Source organism: Panthera leo, chromosome A1 (assembly GCF_018350215.1).
Source record: "Panthera leo isolate Ple1 chromosome A1, P.leo_Ple1_pat1.1, whole genome shotgun sequence".
Taxonomy (NCBI): domain Eukaryota; kingdom Metazoa; phylum Chordata; class Mammalia; order Carnivora; family Felidae; genus Panthera; species Panthera leo.
In genome coordinates, this window is record NC_056679.1 from 70,543,445 (window position 1) to 70,559,771 (window position 16,327).

Genomic DNA, 16,327 nt, shown 5'->3' on the forward strand with positions numbered 1-16,327 from the left:
CGTGACTCTTCCACAAGAAGAATAAGGACAGTGTGTTTGCAAATCAGCCCTACATCCCCACCTCTGGATTGCCGACTGTTTTAGATGGTAAGGTAATGTGTGAGGCCCTTGCTGAACAGGGTGGAAGAGACCTCATCCTGCCCTTCCCTCAGCTCAAGGTCTAGTTGAGGGTGCTGGAGACAAGACTCTCCTGGTGCAGGGCTGTGCTGACCAGCATCACATATGGGTGACAAGCTTCAGATACTCATAGTAGCTGTAAGTGCATGATGCTTTACTGCTTGTGGTGAGTTCTCCCCTGTACGAGGTAGCTTGTATATTGCTTCTTGCTGATGAGGAAATTAACACTCGGAGTGACATGGCAGCTTGCTTCTCATCCCATCTTCTGAATGCCAATCACAGGATTGGGTTGAACCATATAAAATTACCATTTTTGTAGGTCAAAAATGGCATTTAGTCCCCAAGTTGCATTTGGTCCATCTTAACACTTTTTTGAGACTTTTCGAATGGTTTTATTGATTTTTTTAAGCCAGTTATAAAACTAATTTTTTTAAAAGGAGTGATGCTGTTTTTAGTAAATATGCAACATAGGAAAAAAGTGTGCAGAAGCAGAAAAATCTTAATCCCCAATTCTATAGTTCAGAGGCATCCCTAATAACATTTTAATGTATTTCCTTTCAGATATTTTTCTTTGCATTTTTTACAAAGTTGAGATGTTATTGCATATATAATGTTACATCTTCTGTTTAAAAATACAATAATTGGGGCACCTGGGTGGCTCAGCCAATTGAGCATCCAGCTTTAGCTCAGGTCGTGATCTCACAGTTCCTGGGTTGGAGCCCCGCTTTGGGTCCCCTACTGTCAGTGTGGAGCCCACTTTGGATCCTCTGTCACCCTTTCTCTCTGCCCCTCCCCTGTTCATGCTCTTTCTCAAAAATAAACAAACATTAAACAAACCAATAGTTATTGTAACATTAAATATTTTTATAAATATAATTCTTAACAATAGCAGCATATTCCATTGAATATACATACTATAATTCATCCAACTTTTAGGCCTGAAGGTTTTCAGTTTCTTAATATTGTACATATCTAGTCTTATTTCTAGTTACTTTCTTAAGATAGATTCCTGTCTATTAGTTTGGTCCAGCAGATACAGCAGGATATCATAGACTGGATGACATAAAAAACAGGACTTTATTTCTCACAGTTCTGGAGGCTAAGAAGTCCAAGATCAAAGCTCTGATAGATTTGGTGTCTGATGAGGACTTGCTTCCTTGTTGTTGGTTGTAGATGTCAGTCTTTTCGCTGTGTCCTCATGTGGCATCGGGGAAGGGAGCTCTCCGGGGCCTCTTTTCTAAGGGCAGAACCCTTAAGACTTAATCACCTCCCAAAGACCCCACCTCCAAATACACTGGGGATTAGATTTCAGCATACAAATTTGGGGGAGACACATTCAATCTATAAAAGTTTCCAAAAGGAATTTTGTCAAATAACTTGAAGTTACTGGCTCAAAAGGTAGGAAACTTTTAAAGTTTTTTGATTTGTATCATCAATTGCCTTTCCAGAAAGCTTTGTGCTACCTTGATTAACTTTGCCTTGATAGCAGAACCAGTCCTTAACTGGTTCTGGTTTGGTTATGAGTGATAAATCCGATAAGAGTTTAAAGAAGAGAGAGTTTATGTTTATTTATTTATATTTGAGAGAGAGAGAGAGAGAGAGAGAGTGAGCAGGGGAGGGGCAGAGAGAGAGGGAGAGAGAAAATCCCAGCAGGCTCCACACTGTCAGCATCGAGCCCAGTGCAGAGCTTGAATTCACGAACTGTGAGATCATGACCTGAGCCGAAACCAAGAGTTGGACGCTTAACTGACTGAGCCACTCAGGTGTCCCTTAAAGAAGAGAGAGTTTAAAGAATAGTTAAGGCTCAAGGTTGGAGGGGACCTTGAACTGAACGTGAAGGATCCTTAATGTTCAAATAAACTGAGAAGGAAGATTTTTCCATCAGAAGCACAGCAGAAGCAAAGGTATTCTGGAAACAATGACTGCAGCATGTTGTACAGACAGTCATAATCTAAGTTTCCTAGGGTAGATACTTACTGAGTAGGAATAATGAGCTGTAAGTTGAGGAAAGGAATATCATCTGAGAGTGAACTTAATCATACAGGTAGTGAGGAGCTGTTGACAGTTTTTGAGCAGGGGAAGATATGAGCAAAACACTGTTTTAATGATTGTAAATACTATCCAAGAAACCAAAAACATCATTAAGAGTGACAGGAGACTTTTTTTTAAGTTTATTTATTTTTGAGAGAGAGAGAGAGAGAGTACAAGCAGGGGAAGGACAGAGAGAGAGGGAGAGAGAGAATCCAAAGCAGGCTCCACACTGTCAGCACAGAGCCTGATGAGGGGCTCAAACCGACAAAGTATGAGATCATAACCTGAGCCAAAGTCAGTCGCTTAACCGACTGAGCCACCCAGGTGCCCTGGCAGGAGATTTCTTAAGTGATCATCTGTTTTAAATTACACTTCAATGTGGTATACAATGAAATGTTAGCCATCAAAAAGAATAAAATCTTGCCATTTGCAATGATGTGGGTGGAGCTAGAGTGTGTTATGCTAAACGAAATCAGAGAAAGATAAATACCGTATGATTTCACTCATATGTGGAATTTAAGAAACAAACCGAGAACATATGGGAAGGTGGGGGGAAGAAGGAGGGGAGAGGGAAACAAATCATAAGAGACTCTTAATGATAGAGAAAAAAACAGGGTTGATGGAGGGAGGTGGGTGGGAGATGGGCTAGATGGGTGATGGGTACTAAGGAGGGCACTTGTGAGGAGCACTGGGTGTTGTATGTAAGTGATGATTCAATGAATTCTCCTGAAAAACCAATATTGCACCATTAACTAAAATATAAATAATTTTTTTTAATAAATAAAATCAGACTTCATATAAACATGTTAGGAATGATTTGCTCTAGAGCTTAGCATATGATGGTGGTATGATTTACAGCATGAGCTATGTCTGGGAGCTCAGTCTTGAGATTCAAATAGTGTAGCTTGGGGGCGCCTGGGTGGCTCAGTTGGTTAAGCATCTGACTTCAGCTCAGGTCATGATCTCACGGTTCTTGGTTCCAGCCCCACATCAGGCTGTGTGCTGACAGCTTGGAGCCTGGAGCCTGCCTCAGATTCTGTGTCTCCCTCTCTCTCTGCCTTTCCCCTACTCATGCTCTGTCTCTCTGTCTCACAAGAATGAAAAAATGTTAAAAAAAAAAAAAATTCAAATAGTGTAGCTTGGAGACCACAGTGGCTGAATCCAAAATGGCAGTCAGAAGCTATTTCCTATGAAGGAAATCTCAGTTTTCATGAAATGAAAGTCAGTTGCCAATGGGACAGAGAAGTCCAGATATTTACTCTGTCAGGTGAAGTGAGAGGTATAGGAAGGACCCATGAAGCTCTTTCCACTAGAGCCGTTCTCATCCTCTCTTTGGGTTTTACACGTGTGGTTACAACAAATTATGGTGAAAAGTAATTTTGACTCCCCCCCCCCCCCCCCGCCCCCAAGCATTTCCTGGTAAATAAAATTTCATCTCCTTTAAGTGTGTTTTTACAAATTTTAAGGAAATGAATATGTTGCAACTTTTGGTTTCCAGTGTGAATAAGTAAAATGTGATTGTTACTGTTACATAGTTATATTTTCTCCCTTTTTAAAAGATAAACCAGGGGCCCTTGGGTGGCTCAGTCAGTTGAGTGTCTAACTCTTGATTTCCACTCAGATCATGATTCCAGGGTCATGGAATTAAGCCCCACATCAGGCTCTTCACTGAGCCTGAAGCTTGCTTGAGATTCTCCCTCTCTACCTCTGCCCCTCTCCCCAACTTGCGCTCTCTCTCTCTCTCTCTCTCTCTCTCTCTCTCTCTCAAAAAAAAAAAAAAAAAAAAAAAGCTAGATATTTTCAGTCAATGCAAAATGATGACAGTTCAGTTGTTCTTCAGTTAACTGGCCATAATATATTTTTGTTCATTATATGTTTTATATTAGATAAATTGTCTTTGTAAGACATGTACACTTTTAAAATCCATCTGTATCTCACCATACCTCACACAGTATAGTGCTTTTGCTATGGAAAAATAAGACTAAGACTCAAGTTTTCTAGTGTATTAAGATTGGCCACAAGAAGGAATTGGGGGTCACACATAGAATCGATTGGCCAAAGAGTGAATGATTTTTCTTGAGATTCATTGTCACAAGGCAAAGTAATCATGACAGAATATTACAGCTTTGTAAAATACAGATGGCATTAACTTAGGATAAGTACAGCTGACACGTTTTCGGAAAGGATGATGCAGTTTACTCAGGGCAGAGTAAAACATAGGGCATTTCTGACTTGCTGTGGCTTTAACCTTAACTGGGTGCTTCATGACATATAGCTTGTCTATTATGGGGAGGACTGACTTCATGAATGTATGACCTGCACCATCACACATGGCTCTGTGCTTAGAAGGGTCTGGTGCTTGGTTTGATGTTTTTCTGTCACCACCTAAAATTCTTAATAAATTTTGAACAAGGGTCTACATTTTCATTTTACTCTGGGACCAACAAGTTATGTAGCTCGTCCTGAATGTGAAAACTGATTTCACCTTCCTTTACCACATATTATGGGCCAAACCGTAGCACCTAATTATGGATCAGGTTAGGAGCGAGGGCTGCAGCCAAACAAGCTTCTGGCCAACAACTCTTATTTCCACAGGAGGCTAAACTGAGTGCAGTAGGGAATGGAAAGAGAGAGAGAGCAGAGGTCAGAAGCAGGCAGGGGCTACTGATATCCAGACCTAGTTTTCTCATTAAGAACAACAGCATTCTCTATGCCCACCACCACACCTGCCAGGCTCTCGCTAAGCACTTCATGTGCTTTATTTCCTTTCACTGAAGCCTCTCAATAGTCTGCAAAATTAGTATCGTTTTTATAGATGAAGCACCTGAAGTTTTCAGTGATGAAGTTGGCCACCATTCTAGAGCTAGTAATGATCTTTTCTCATTCATTATCTATTCTGCTCACTTAAGAAGTGGCCAGCCATCCTTGTCTGTTGTTAACATTGAACTTGAATCACTTCTTTGCCTACTTTAGACTCACTGGCAGAGAGAGGGCCATACACTAATGCTTAACATAGGTTGTTTGTTTTCTGTTTTTAGTTTCATATAATTGAAGATAGTAATGTTATTTGGGACCTTCTGGATATAAATTTCCTTTCTTTTTGTCCATGGGTACTATCTAGATAATATACTAATATTGGAAGTGTTTTTCCAAGATGAAATTGGTACACACTTCTTTTCTCTGAAGATCGTCTCAATAAACAGTGCTATATATTTTTTAAACTTCAGCCAAAATGACATTTTATTTCTTGGTTATTTCTGTTGTTGTTCTCCTAGTTGTGCTGTGTGATTGTGATCTGCTGAAATTAGCTTATCACGTTTTCGGTTTTAATTTTGCATTAAAATAAGGTTTTGCAAAAATTCGTAAATAGATCCTATTTTAGACTAACACCAATTATGTCTCCTGCAGGAAACCACTTCTGGCAGCTGATGTGCCCAGGCTTGGATACAGTTCCTCCTCCAATCACAAGTACATTCCCCGGAGAGCAGTGCTCTATGTACCTGGAAATGATGAAAAGAAAATAAAGAAGATTCCCTCCTTGAATGTAGATTGTGCGGTGCTCGACTGTGAGGATGGTGTTGCTATGAACAAAAAGGTAATAGCATGATTTTTCCTTAAGATGGGAAAAAGCAATGGATTGCAATTTGGTGCTGTCTTGGTAGCATTGCTCATTAGTTGGAAAGATTCTACCATACTCACCTTTTTGCTCTTTACTAATATATTCTTGATCAAGCCCTCATAGGGGTTTTGAATGTGTCTCTTTTCTCCAAGACAAAGGAAGAACCCAGTGTATACCTTCAGTATATGTGACTATGTGTATATATTGATAAAGAGATGGACACTGAATCCATTGTGGCTATGATATTTACCAGTTTGGGTAAATTATTTAATCTGAAATTTGTGTTGTAAATTTTTAGAGCAGTAAGACACAATGTGGAATTCATGTCTTTTTAATATTGAGTAATGGCCTTATCGCTTCTGGGATAAGTGCCAAGAAAATAAAAGATAGTCTTCTATGAATAAGTCACCATTTTCCCTACTTAATTTAAGGGAAGCTACACACAGAACCCTAGGGTTGCAGCTTTGGGCTGATTTCCTCATGGCCTGACCACAGAACTGAGCCTTAAAATATATCCAGTTGTAAACAGGTACAAAAGGTTCTTACTGGGTGGTAGCAGAGTGGGTGCTTTTTGCTTCATTTGGTTTACTTAACTTTATTTTCCAGCTTTTTATAATGAACATGGATTTATTCAGTAATTAGGTGAAATAATTAGGTGTAAATCATTGTAACAATAATTTATGTTTGGAACTTTTTAAGTTAAAAACATGTTTTTACTTGACCTTTGTCTGTCCCTAGACAGTGAGGCTGTCTGGGAATAGATTGTGGGGCTCGGGGACAGAGGGAGTTGGCCATCTGGATTCATGCCTATCTGGATACTTTCTTGTCTTAAATGATCTGAAATAGCATGGCCGTACTGTACAACTTTCTTGATTAATTGCCCTCCTTGGAGATTCTAGCAAATATTTGCCTTAATTAAAAAAAAAAAAAGAAGAAGTTAATTTCTAGCATCTTCCTAATGGTCAAAGCAAGACTTTCCAAGTATTTGGAAAAGGATTAGAACGAGCGTGTGGAATCTAAAGCGTCTCCTCAACATCTTTGGCATGCCCCAAGGAAAATACAATTAATCTTCTTTCTCCCAGAGATTAAGGTAAATAGGCCTTTTCTTGAAGGATATAATGTGCTTCCAGTATGCTCCCTTCCAAAACTCATGTAGTGCACTCTAAGATTAGATACTAAATTGTAATTTCAGTTCTGTGTGACCCAGGGCAATTCACTTTACTTCTTTGCCTCCATTTCTTATCTATACTGTGGGATGACAAAATCTTCTTTTGTCAGGGACAGGGATTATTATGAGGAAGAAGTTTGATAAAATGCCTGGGAGTAGCTTGATTTCCTATAGGAAATAGATTAGATAAATCCTGTAGTAATCATGATTAGAGGGGAATTTATTTTAGCATGTAGCACAGTGAGCCATTAGGTGCCCTGATAAACTTCTAATTATAGTCTTCACAAATCTTGAGGCTATCTTCCCGTATCCACCAGAGGATGTTTCCTTCCACCCAGATAAGTTTGAAATATGGTCCATTATTGCCTCACATTTTCTTACTGTTCACTGGTGTTCTCAAGCTTATCCTTGTACCCAGAGCCACTTCTTAGGAGGAAACTAAGGGAAGGGGAGGGAAGAATTCATGATGAGTGAGACGTGCCCGCCATCTTTGCGTCTGTATCCAGACAGTGTCTTCATCAGGACGCTTCAGTTCTCTTAATGCAGTTAAACTTTCCATTAATTGCTAGACACACTGTTTTATGCATGCTGAGCTTGGGAGTCAGTTGAATTTCCCTTTCTTACCACAGAAAGTTCTGGCAAACCAGGCTTGTGCTTGTAAAAAATGTTTTCTTAAACTCTCTGTCCAGGACTTAATTTTATCTCATATATGTTATTTCCTAGCTTTTTGGATTTTGATTTTATTATCCATCATTAATAGCATTTGAGAATTTGACAGGCATTTAACAAGTTTCTGATGGAAATGTTGAAGAGGTTGGAGCCAAGTGTTGAACAAGCATGCAACTAGAAGCTTCTGATCATGTTTTATTTATTTATATAGTGCTGACTGACATCCAGGCACTGTTCTAAGGGCTTTAGTTTCATAAACAACCCAGTGAGGTGCTACTGTTATACTCCTTCTACAGATAAGGAAACTGAGGCATGGAGAGGTCAGTTTCATGGATCAATACTGTGAATATGGTCATTCAATCACCCAACTTTCCTAAAATCCAATCTTTTCATGAGGATATTATGAGAGATTTTTATCTAATGCTGTTTCAAAATGAAGATACCATCCCAATTTACCGGCCTAGAAATACCTTCTCCCCCTGAACCTTGCCAGAAAAATGAGGTTAAGTAGATGAGACTTGATCTTGAAGAACCTGTATCAGTACCTAGTTGTTACCGTCTTCTTTTTGAAGTGCTGGAGATAGAAAAGTAGTTAATAGCCTGCTTAAGATTCTCTCTGTCCCTCTCCCTCTGACCCTCCCTTACTCTCTTTCTCTTTCAAAAAAAATTCATTTCAGATATTCTTTTTTAATTTTGTTCTAATTATAGTTTTGCTAAAGTCAACTGTTACTGTCTAATCAATATTTTTCCAGTATTAGAACTTAGTTGCTTCATTTTATATCTCAATTTATTTCTTTTTTATTAATAGGCTAATTCAATATTTCATTTGATTGACACTGTGGAGTATGGGCTTGTAATGAAAACAATAAGAGTTCTACAGAGCAGTTTATAAGTGTATAATACCTTCCAGCAGGCTCTAATCCTGTCCTGCTAATCCAATTTGTGTTTAAGTAGCTCCTTCATGTCAAGGATGGCACTACCAGCTCACCTTCCCAAGTATGGATGACGAAAAGACTGTCTCCACACCCCTCTTATCTTTTTCTTTTCATTGTTAAATGCATGAGGAGATATAGGACTGCATAAGCCACTGCTTGCTGGGACACAGTGAAAATAAGCCAAGTAAGGCACAAATTTCTGGTGAATCTCCATGACACTTGGGCAACACCAAGAAAGTAGGAGTGGAATAAAGAGAGACAGGATTCCAGGACTGCTATTTTAGTTGAGTAAATATTTAAGGAAATATTTAAATATATTTAATATGTAAGTTTAAATATGTAAATTTAGATACTCAATACTCAGGCACTGTGACAAGGAGAGGAACCAAGATGACTGCATGATCCCCAACATGGAGGACTCAAAGACTGGTGGTGAGACACGCAAAATGTAAATAATTATAATCTAACCAGATAGGTCTATAAGAACATATATTTTTTATTACCATTTGGCTCTAAGTATTTTTTTAAATGTTTATTTATTTTGAGAGAGAGAGACAAAGAGTACACACATGTGCAGTGGAGGGAGGGGCCGAGAGGGAGAGAGAGAATCCTAAGTGGGTCCATGCTGTCAGCACAGAGGCTGACTTGGGGCTCAATCCCACGAAACCTGGGATCATGACTTGAGCCGAAACCAAGAGTTGGACACTTAAATGACTGAGCCCCAGGTTCTAAGTACTTTTTAATTTGCATTTTGATCTCTTGCTTGAGCCAGGAGATACTAAAGAGTGCTTCCCAAACTCCCTGTGGTGAAGAACCAATTTGGTTATTTTTATTTGTTGTTGTTACTTTATTTCATTTTTAAGCATTTGTAATCTATTGCAGACAGATACTTTTATAAAATACAAAAAAAATGAATTTCTAGAAAAATTAAATGTTGCTTGGGTGTCATAGCATTGTCAAGTACTATGGAAGTTTCTAAATTCGTACCCCCCCCCCCCCATTTCATACTTACCTCCTAGTGTCATGGTCATGATCAGAGTTTGTGGACCCAGAGTGGTCTGCAAACCACCGTTTGAGTAGCAGGGACTAAGAATTTTTAAATTTTCAAGCATATGAGAGATTTATTTATTCTTCTACTGCTTACCTCTATTGCATGATGATTAGAGAAGGTGATTTGAATGGTGCTGATTTTTAAAAATTTGTTGAGTTCTGGGGTGCCTGGGTGGTTCACTTGGTTAAGCATCTGACTCTTGGGTTTAGCTCAGGTCATGATCTCATGATTCATGATTTCAAGCCCTGAGTCAGGCTCTGTGCTGACAGCACAGAGCCTACTTGCAATTCTCTCTCTCCCTCTTTCTTTCTGCCCCTCCCCTGCTCACTCTCTCTGTCTCTCTAAGAAAGGAAGGAAGGAAGGAAGGAAGAAATTTGTTGAGTTCTGCTTTACATGAGCCATTTTTGTAACTGTTCCATGTGTGCTTAAGAAGAATGTGTTGTTTCTGTTTAGTAGACTAGAGTTCTATATATTTTTCCATTAGACCAAACTTGTTAATTATGTTGTTCAAATGTCCAAATCTTTACTGACTTTTATGTGCTTGATATATCAATAAGTGAGAAGCTAGTTGAAATTTAGCCTCCAGTAGAGAATTTACCAGTCTCCCCCTATAGTTCTATCAATTTTTGCTGCTGGTAGTTTGAGCCTATGTTATTGGGTATATAAAAATAAGAATTATTATATCTTCCTTTTATATGGAATCATTTATAATTATGCACTGACCTTCTTTATCCTCTAAAATGCTTTTGCTTCAAAGTTTCTGTGGTCTGGGGCACCTAGCCAGTCAAGCAACCCACTCTTGATTTTGGCCCAGGTCATGGCTCATGGTTGTGAGATTGAGCCCTGGGTCCACTTTGCACTGAGAGTATGGAGACTGCTCAGGATTCTCTCTCTCCCTTTCTCTCTGCCCCTCCCCCACTTGCACGGGCTTGTGTGCACATGCTCTCTCTCTCTCACTCTCTTTCTCTCAAAATAAATAAACATTAAAAATAAATAACGTTTCTTGGTCTGATATGAATACACCATGTTTCTTTTGGTTAGCATCTGCCCAGTGTATTGTTTTTAGCCTTTTGCTTTCAACCTTTCCATATCGTTATGTTTTAAATATGTCTCCTATTGTTTTTAAAATTTTTATACCCATGTGGACAATCTGTGTCTTCTAACTGGAACATTAATCGACTTATTTTGTTTTTTTTTTTTTTTTTAAGTAATCACTACACCCAACACAGGGCTCAAAGTCTCATGACCCCAAGATTAAGAGTCACATACTCTTCCAACTGAGCCAGCCATGCGCCCCTTCACTTATGTTTAATGTAGTTACTGATAAATTTAGATTTATTTTTTTTTTAACGTTTATTTATTTTTGAGACAGAGACAGAGAATGAATGGGGGAGGGTCAGAGAGAGGGAGACACAGAATCTGAAACAGGCTCCAGGCTCTGAGCTGTCAGCACAGAGCCCGACACGGGGCTCAAACTCACGGACCACGAGATTATGACCTGAGCCAAAGTCGGCCGCCCAACCGACTGAGCCACCTAGGCGCCCCAATAAATTTAGATTTAAATATACCATTACTTTTTGCCCTATTTTTCTCACTTATTTATTTTCTCATCTTTTCTGCCTTTTAAAGATAATTTTACTTTTTTGGTTTTTTTTCTTACTCCATGTTCTTCTTTTCATTTAGAACTTATGACTGTATTTCTAACTTTTATTGGTTACTCTTGAAATTTTACCAGGGTACTTAATGAAGCCTAAAATTTACCTGTTAATTCTTGTTCCTGGACAACACAAGAATTTTAGAAAACTTTAAATCCAGTCATCTCCCTTACAATTGATGTTATTTTTGCTTAGTATTTCAATTATATCTTTCTAATTGCACAAATTTCATATTATTACTATCATTATTTTATATATACAATTTTTATTTAGATTATTAACCTATATGCATTTTTTTAATGTTTATTCATTTTTGAGAGAGAGAGTGTGCATATGCATGTGCACATGAGCAGGGGAGGGGCAGAGAGGGGGGGACAGAGGATCTGAAGTGAGCTCTGCACTGACAACAGAGAGTCCAATGTGGGGCTTGAACTCACCAACCAGGAAATCATGACCTGAGCGAAGTCAGATGCTTAATCGACTGAGCCACCCAGGCACCCTGAGATTAACCTGTGTGTATATATTATCACTTCTTTACCTCTCTCATTATTCCTTCTTTTACATCTCAGACCTTCTTTCCAGGTCATCTTTCTTTCTCCTGATGTGCCATATTTAAGAATTTCCCTATAGCAAAGGTTTGTTGATGGTGAACTCACGGTTTTTATTTATTTGAAAACGTCTTTGTTGTTTGGCTAAATAGAGAAATCTAGATTGACAGTTATTTTCTCTCAGAACTTTGAAGATATTATTTCATTATCTTCTCATTTCTATTGTTGCTATTGGGAATGCCACTGCCAGTCTAAAAACAAGGTTACTTGCCTCTTCTTCTTTGGCTGCTTTTTTTTTCTTTTTAATGTTTATTAATTTTTGAGAGGGAGACAGAGCACGAGCAGGAAGGGGCAGAGAGAGAGGGAGACCCAGAATCCGAAGCAGGCTCCAGGCTCTGAGCTGTCGGCACAGAGCCCAATGCGGGGCTCAAACTCCTGAGCCGTGAGATCATGACCTGAGCTGAAGTCAGACACTCAACCCACTGAGTCACCCAGGTGCCCCTTCTTTGGCTGCTTTTAAGATCTTCTTGTCTTTGATGTACTGAAGTTTACTAAAATAATGATGAGATGTTGGCTTATTCCTCCTTCCCTTCTTTCTCCTTTTCCTTCCTTTACTAAGTATAAGTTGTTTTTCCTATGTTTATAGATTCATGTCTTTTATCAGTTCTATAAAATTTCCACCGTTAACAATTCAGATGGTGCTTCTATTCCAGTCTTTCTATTCTTTCCTTCAGAGATGCCAAGTAGACCTATTTAAGAGCTTTTCATTCTATCCTCCTCGTTTCTTAGTGTCTTTTCACATTTTCTGTCTTCGTATCTGTCTATGCTACACTGCTGGTTAGTTCTTCATATCTTACCAACACTACTAATTCTCTTCAGTGTGTTTTATCTATTTTACGTAGCCTCTGAGTTTTTTATTTTAATTGTTATATTTTTCATATCTAGAAGTTCTATTTGATTTTTTTTCATACCTACTTGGTATATTCTGAATCTATTTCAATTATTTTGCCTTTAAATCACTTTTTGTTGTTCACTGATTCATACTCATGATATGAACCCATCCATATTGATAGGAATTATTCTTGGGAATCCTAACGGCCTAGAGTGGGAAAGTTTTCCTTCAAGGATAATTTGTGTTTGTTTTTGCTGGGAGTCAGGGATATTACTGATTTGAAGCCTCAATTTGTTCTCCCCCACTTTACAGTGATTTCAGACTTAGTATCCTGATACTAGGTCTGATACAGGTATTTAGTTCCAAGCTTTCTTATTTTTCTGACATTTCGTAAATCAGAAGTTAACTCAGTTTTGTTGTTGTAGTTGTTTTACATTGGCCTCTGGAAAATTCCCTTAACGTTCTTATGAGCCCAGCAATGTATTAAAAAGTACTTTTATTGAAATGTATCCATTTTATGGTTGGATGGCTCTTTAGAGAATGTTGTTTGCCATATTACCAAAGTAAAGTACCCATCCTTTAAAAATTTTATCGGGGCCCTTGGGTGGCTCAGTCGGTTAGGCATCCAACTTCAGCTCAGGTTATGATCTCACAGTTTGTGAGTTTGAGCCCCACATCAGGCTCTGTGCTGACCACTCAGAGCCTGGAGCCTGCTCTGGATTCTGTGTCTCCTTCTCTCTCTCCCCCTCCTCCACTTGTGCTCTGGCTGTCTCTCAAAACTAAATAAACATTTTTTAAAATTTAAAAAATGTTTAAATTATAAACTTGAAAAGAATCTAAGTCTAAACTTGATTAAACTTAAATTATAAACTTGAAAAGCCGAAAATTCATTTTTACACATAAAAAGTCAAATAGTTTTGAAATAAAGCAGCCCCTAAACATCATTCCATTTCTCCTCTCCAGAGGCAGTGCATTTTATCTCTTCTAGCTTATTCTTGTGGCATTTATTTCCCTATCTCTAAGTGATACACTTCTTGACTTATTTTTTCAGTTTCAGGCATGATATTGACTCCTTGCTATAGGATTTGCCCGCACCACCACCACCCTTACTACTATATGTGAATTTCCTCATCCCTCAATTATCCAATAAAATTATATATAACTTTGATAAGATTAGTATCTAGTGTAAAAACTATTTGGAGTTTAACTATGTAGCAGTAAGCTGATTACCTTTTTTCTCTGCCAACCTGTTGTTTACCCTGAAGTTTGTAATTATTTTTTTTTCCTCTGATTTTGTTTTGTATTCAGTTCTCACTAATTCAAAACTCACCTCTTCACTAATTATCTAAATCTTTTCTAAATATGTTCAGAAGCATTCAGTATTTTGTTTCATCTTTTTGGGGAAATGTCTCCTTGTGTCTTCTGATCCCTTATAGTTGTTCCTAAGAGAAAGTTCCCTTCTGAAGGACAAAAGCAACTTATATGAACATAATATCATTTTGTTTTTCTAATTTGATTTGTAAGTAGTGGAGATGTGTTAGGATTTTATGGTCATGTGGGGTCTTTACGTAGCCTTTAAGAAGCCAAAGAAGGCCTGAATTGTAATTTAAGGAAGGCCTTTCTGTGGGAACCTAAGGTAATAAAATCTGGGATGTCACTTGTGGGCACCTTGATTTGATACCAGCAGCCCAGTCAGTGGAAAGGGTAGGGGATTTGGCAACAGAAAACATATTGAAATGTCCTAATTTTAACACTATCTGACCAGGAAACTCGAGTCTCAAATTTCAAGAACCTCTGTGTCCTTATCTGGCCCATGAGATATGCGGTAATGAAACCTGCACCACATACCACAAGACCAGCTGTGAGGCTCAAATAGAAAAGCACTTTGTAAACTCTCGAGTGCTATATAAATATTTGTTTAAGTAGTGGTATCATTCTTAAAGGAATAAAATTTAGAAAATTTAGAATAGATAGCATATTCCTTAAGATGATTTTTTTCACATAGAAGAAGGTAATTTGACAGTTAAGAACACAGATATTAGAGCCATACTGCCTATATCTGGATTCTGGTAACAGCTTGTCCTAATAGTGTGACCTTAAGCAAATTATTCTACTTCTCTGTGCCTCAATTTTCCCTCTGTAAGCACTGTATGAGTGTTTGGTAAATATCTAAAGAGCAATTGTCTTAACTATACTCCTGGCCAAGGGCCTGATGCATCAATTCAAGTCTCCTTATAATGCCAAGTTTCACTGGTATTGATTCACACCTTAGATTCTTGATTTTTGTAGGGTAATATAGGTCCCAGGTAGGTTTTTGCTCTAGATGTGATGGAGTTTGCCAATTTTGCTATTTTTTTAAACCTTCCTCTAAAAATGGTAGACAGGGCACCTGGGTGGCTCAGTCAGTTAAACAGCCAACTCTTGATTTTGGCTCAGGTTATGATCTCCCAGTTTGTGAAATTGAGCCCCACATGAGGCTCTGCAATGACAGTGTGGAGCCTGCTTGGGATATTCTCTCTCTCTCTCTCTCTCTCTCTCTCTCTCTCTCTCTCTCCCCCTCTCTCTCTCCCTCCCTCCCTCCCTCCCTCCCTCTCCCTCTCTCCCTCCCTCCCTCTCCCTCTCCCTCTCCCTCTCTCCCTCTCTACTCCTCCCCTGCTCACCCTCACTTTCTCTCTGTCTTTTAAATAAACATTTAAAACGGCAGACAGATAGGGGTGCCTGGGTGGCTCTGTTGGTTAAGCTTCCGACTCTTGATTTCAGCTCAGGTCATGATCTAGCATGAACTTGTGAGTTCAAGTCCCATGTCAGGCTGCTCACTGACAATGCGGAGCCTGCTTGGGATTCAAATCTTTCTTTTTCTCTCTGCCCCTTCTCTGCTCTCTCTCTCACTCTCTCAAAATAAATAAACTTAAAAGAAATACAAAATAAATAAAAATGGTAGACAAAGAAAAGACTCTAGAGACAAAAATAACACGTTTTCTCTCTAGTTCCCTCACAGATTTCTTAACACTAGGTGGCTAGAGACAACTCTCCTAGGAATATCTCACTTATTTTTTTCTTAGGAATCCAGAGAAGAGATTCTCTTTCTTGAGCAGCTAAGTAGTAAATTTTTACTTTGCATTTCTGTGCTGGGTACTTGAATAGTTTTTGGCAGAAAGGGAGTAGGAAAATGGTAAAGAAAGGTATCCAAATCTGCCTGTGAGGGCCTGGGCCCCGTGAGAATGGTTAGAGCAAGGGAGATCTAGGCTGTGGTCTGTGTCCAGAAAGACCCGTTTACAATGACATTCTCCATTATGGGAAACAGAAGGAGGAGGACTGTCACAGAGCCTCCCTCAGCAGACTGTCGAGGTGAGCCCCTGGTTGGGGATTGGAACAGAGGCCCCCTTCCCCACCACTTGCTCTGCTTGCCATAGGACCTAGGGCTTACAGGAGGATCGTCCTGTCAAAGCTGCCCACCATCGCAAAAAGCAAGAGGAAGCCATTTGCCTTCTAAGCAATAGCCAGTGCCTCAGAAGCCCCATAGGATCATTCTATGAGGCCATCTTCTTTGAATGCTTCTGCTCTCTCTATCTACCTTGGGTATCAGGACACATGTGAGGCCTAAAGGAAGGTTAGTGGTTGTGAAGGAGACAACAATTGGGG

At 39.0% G+C, this 16,327-nt stretch overlaps 1 protein-coding gene across 9 annotated transcripts in view; it reads left to right on the forward strand.

Annotated features, from left to right (window-relative positions):
* Positions 1 to 16,327, forward strand: part of CLYBL (citramalyl-CoA lyase) — a 260,370-nt gene that overhangs the window by 138,588 nt on the left and 105,455 nt on the right. For all 9 annotated transcript variants that reach the window (XR_006199903.1, XM_042929753.1, XM_042929769.1 and 6 more), the window contains exon 2: positions 5,557 to 5,743. Coding sequence is in view for 8 of the 9 variants with exons in the window: in XM_042929753.1 (XP_042785687.1) it covers positions 5,557 to 5,743 (187 nt within the window). In the remaining variant the exon portion in view is untranslated. The remainder of the gene's footprint in view (positions 1 to 5,556; positions 5,744 to 16,327) is intronic.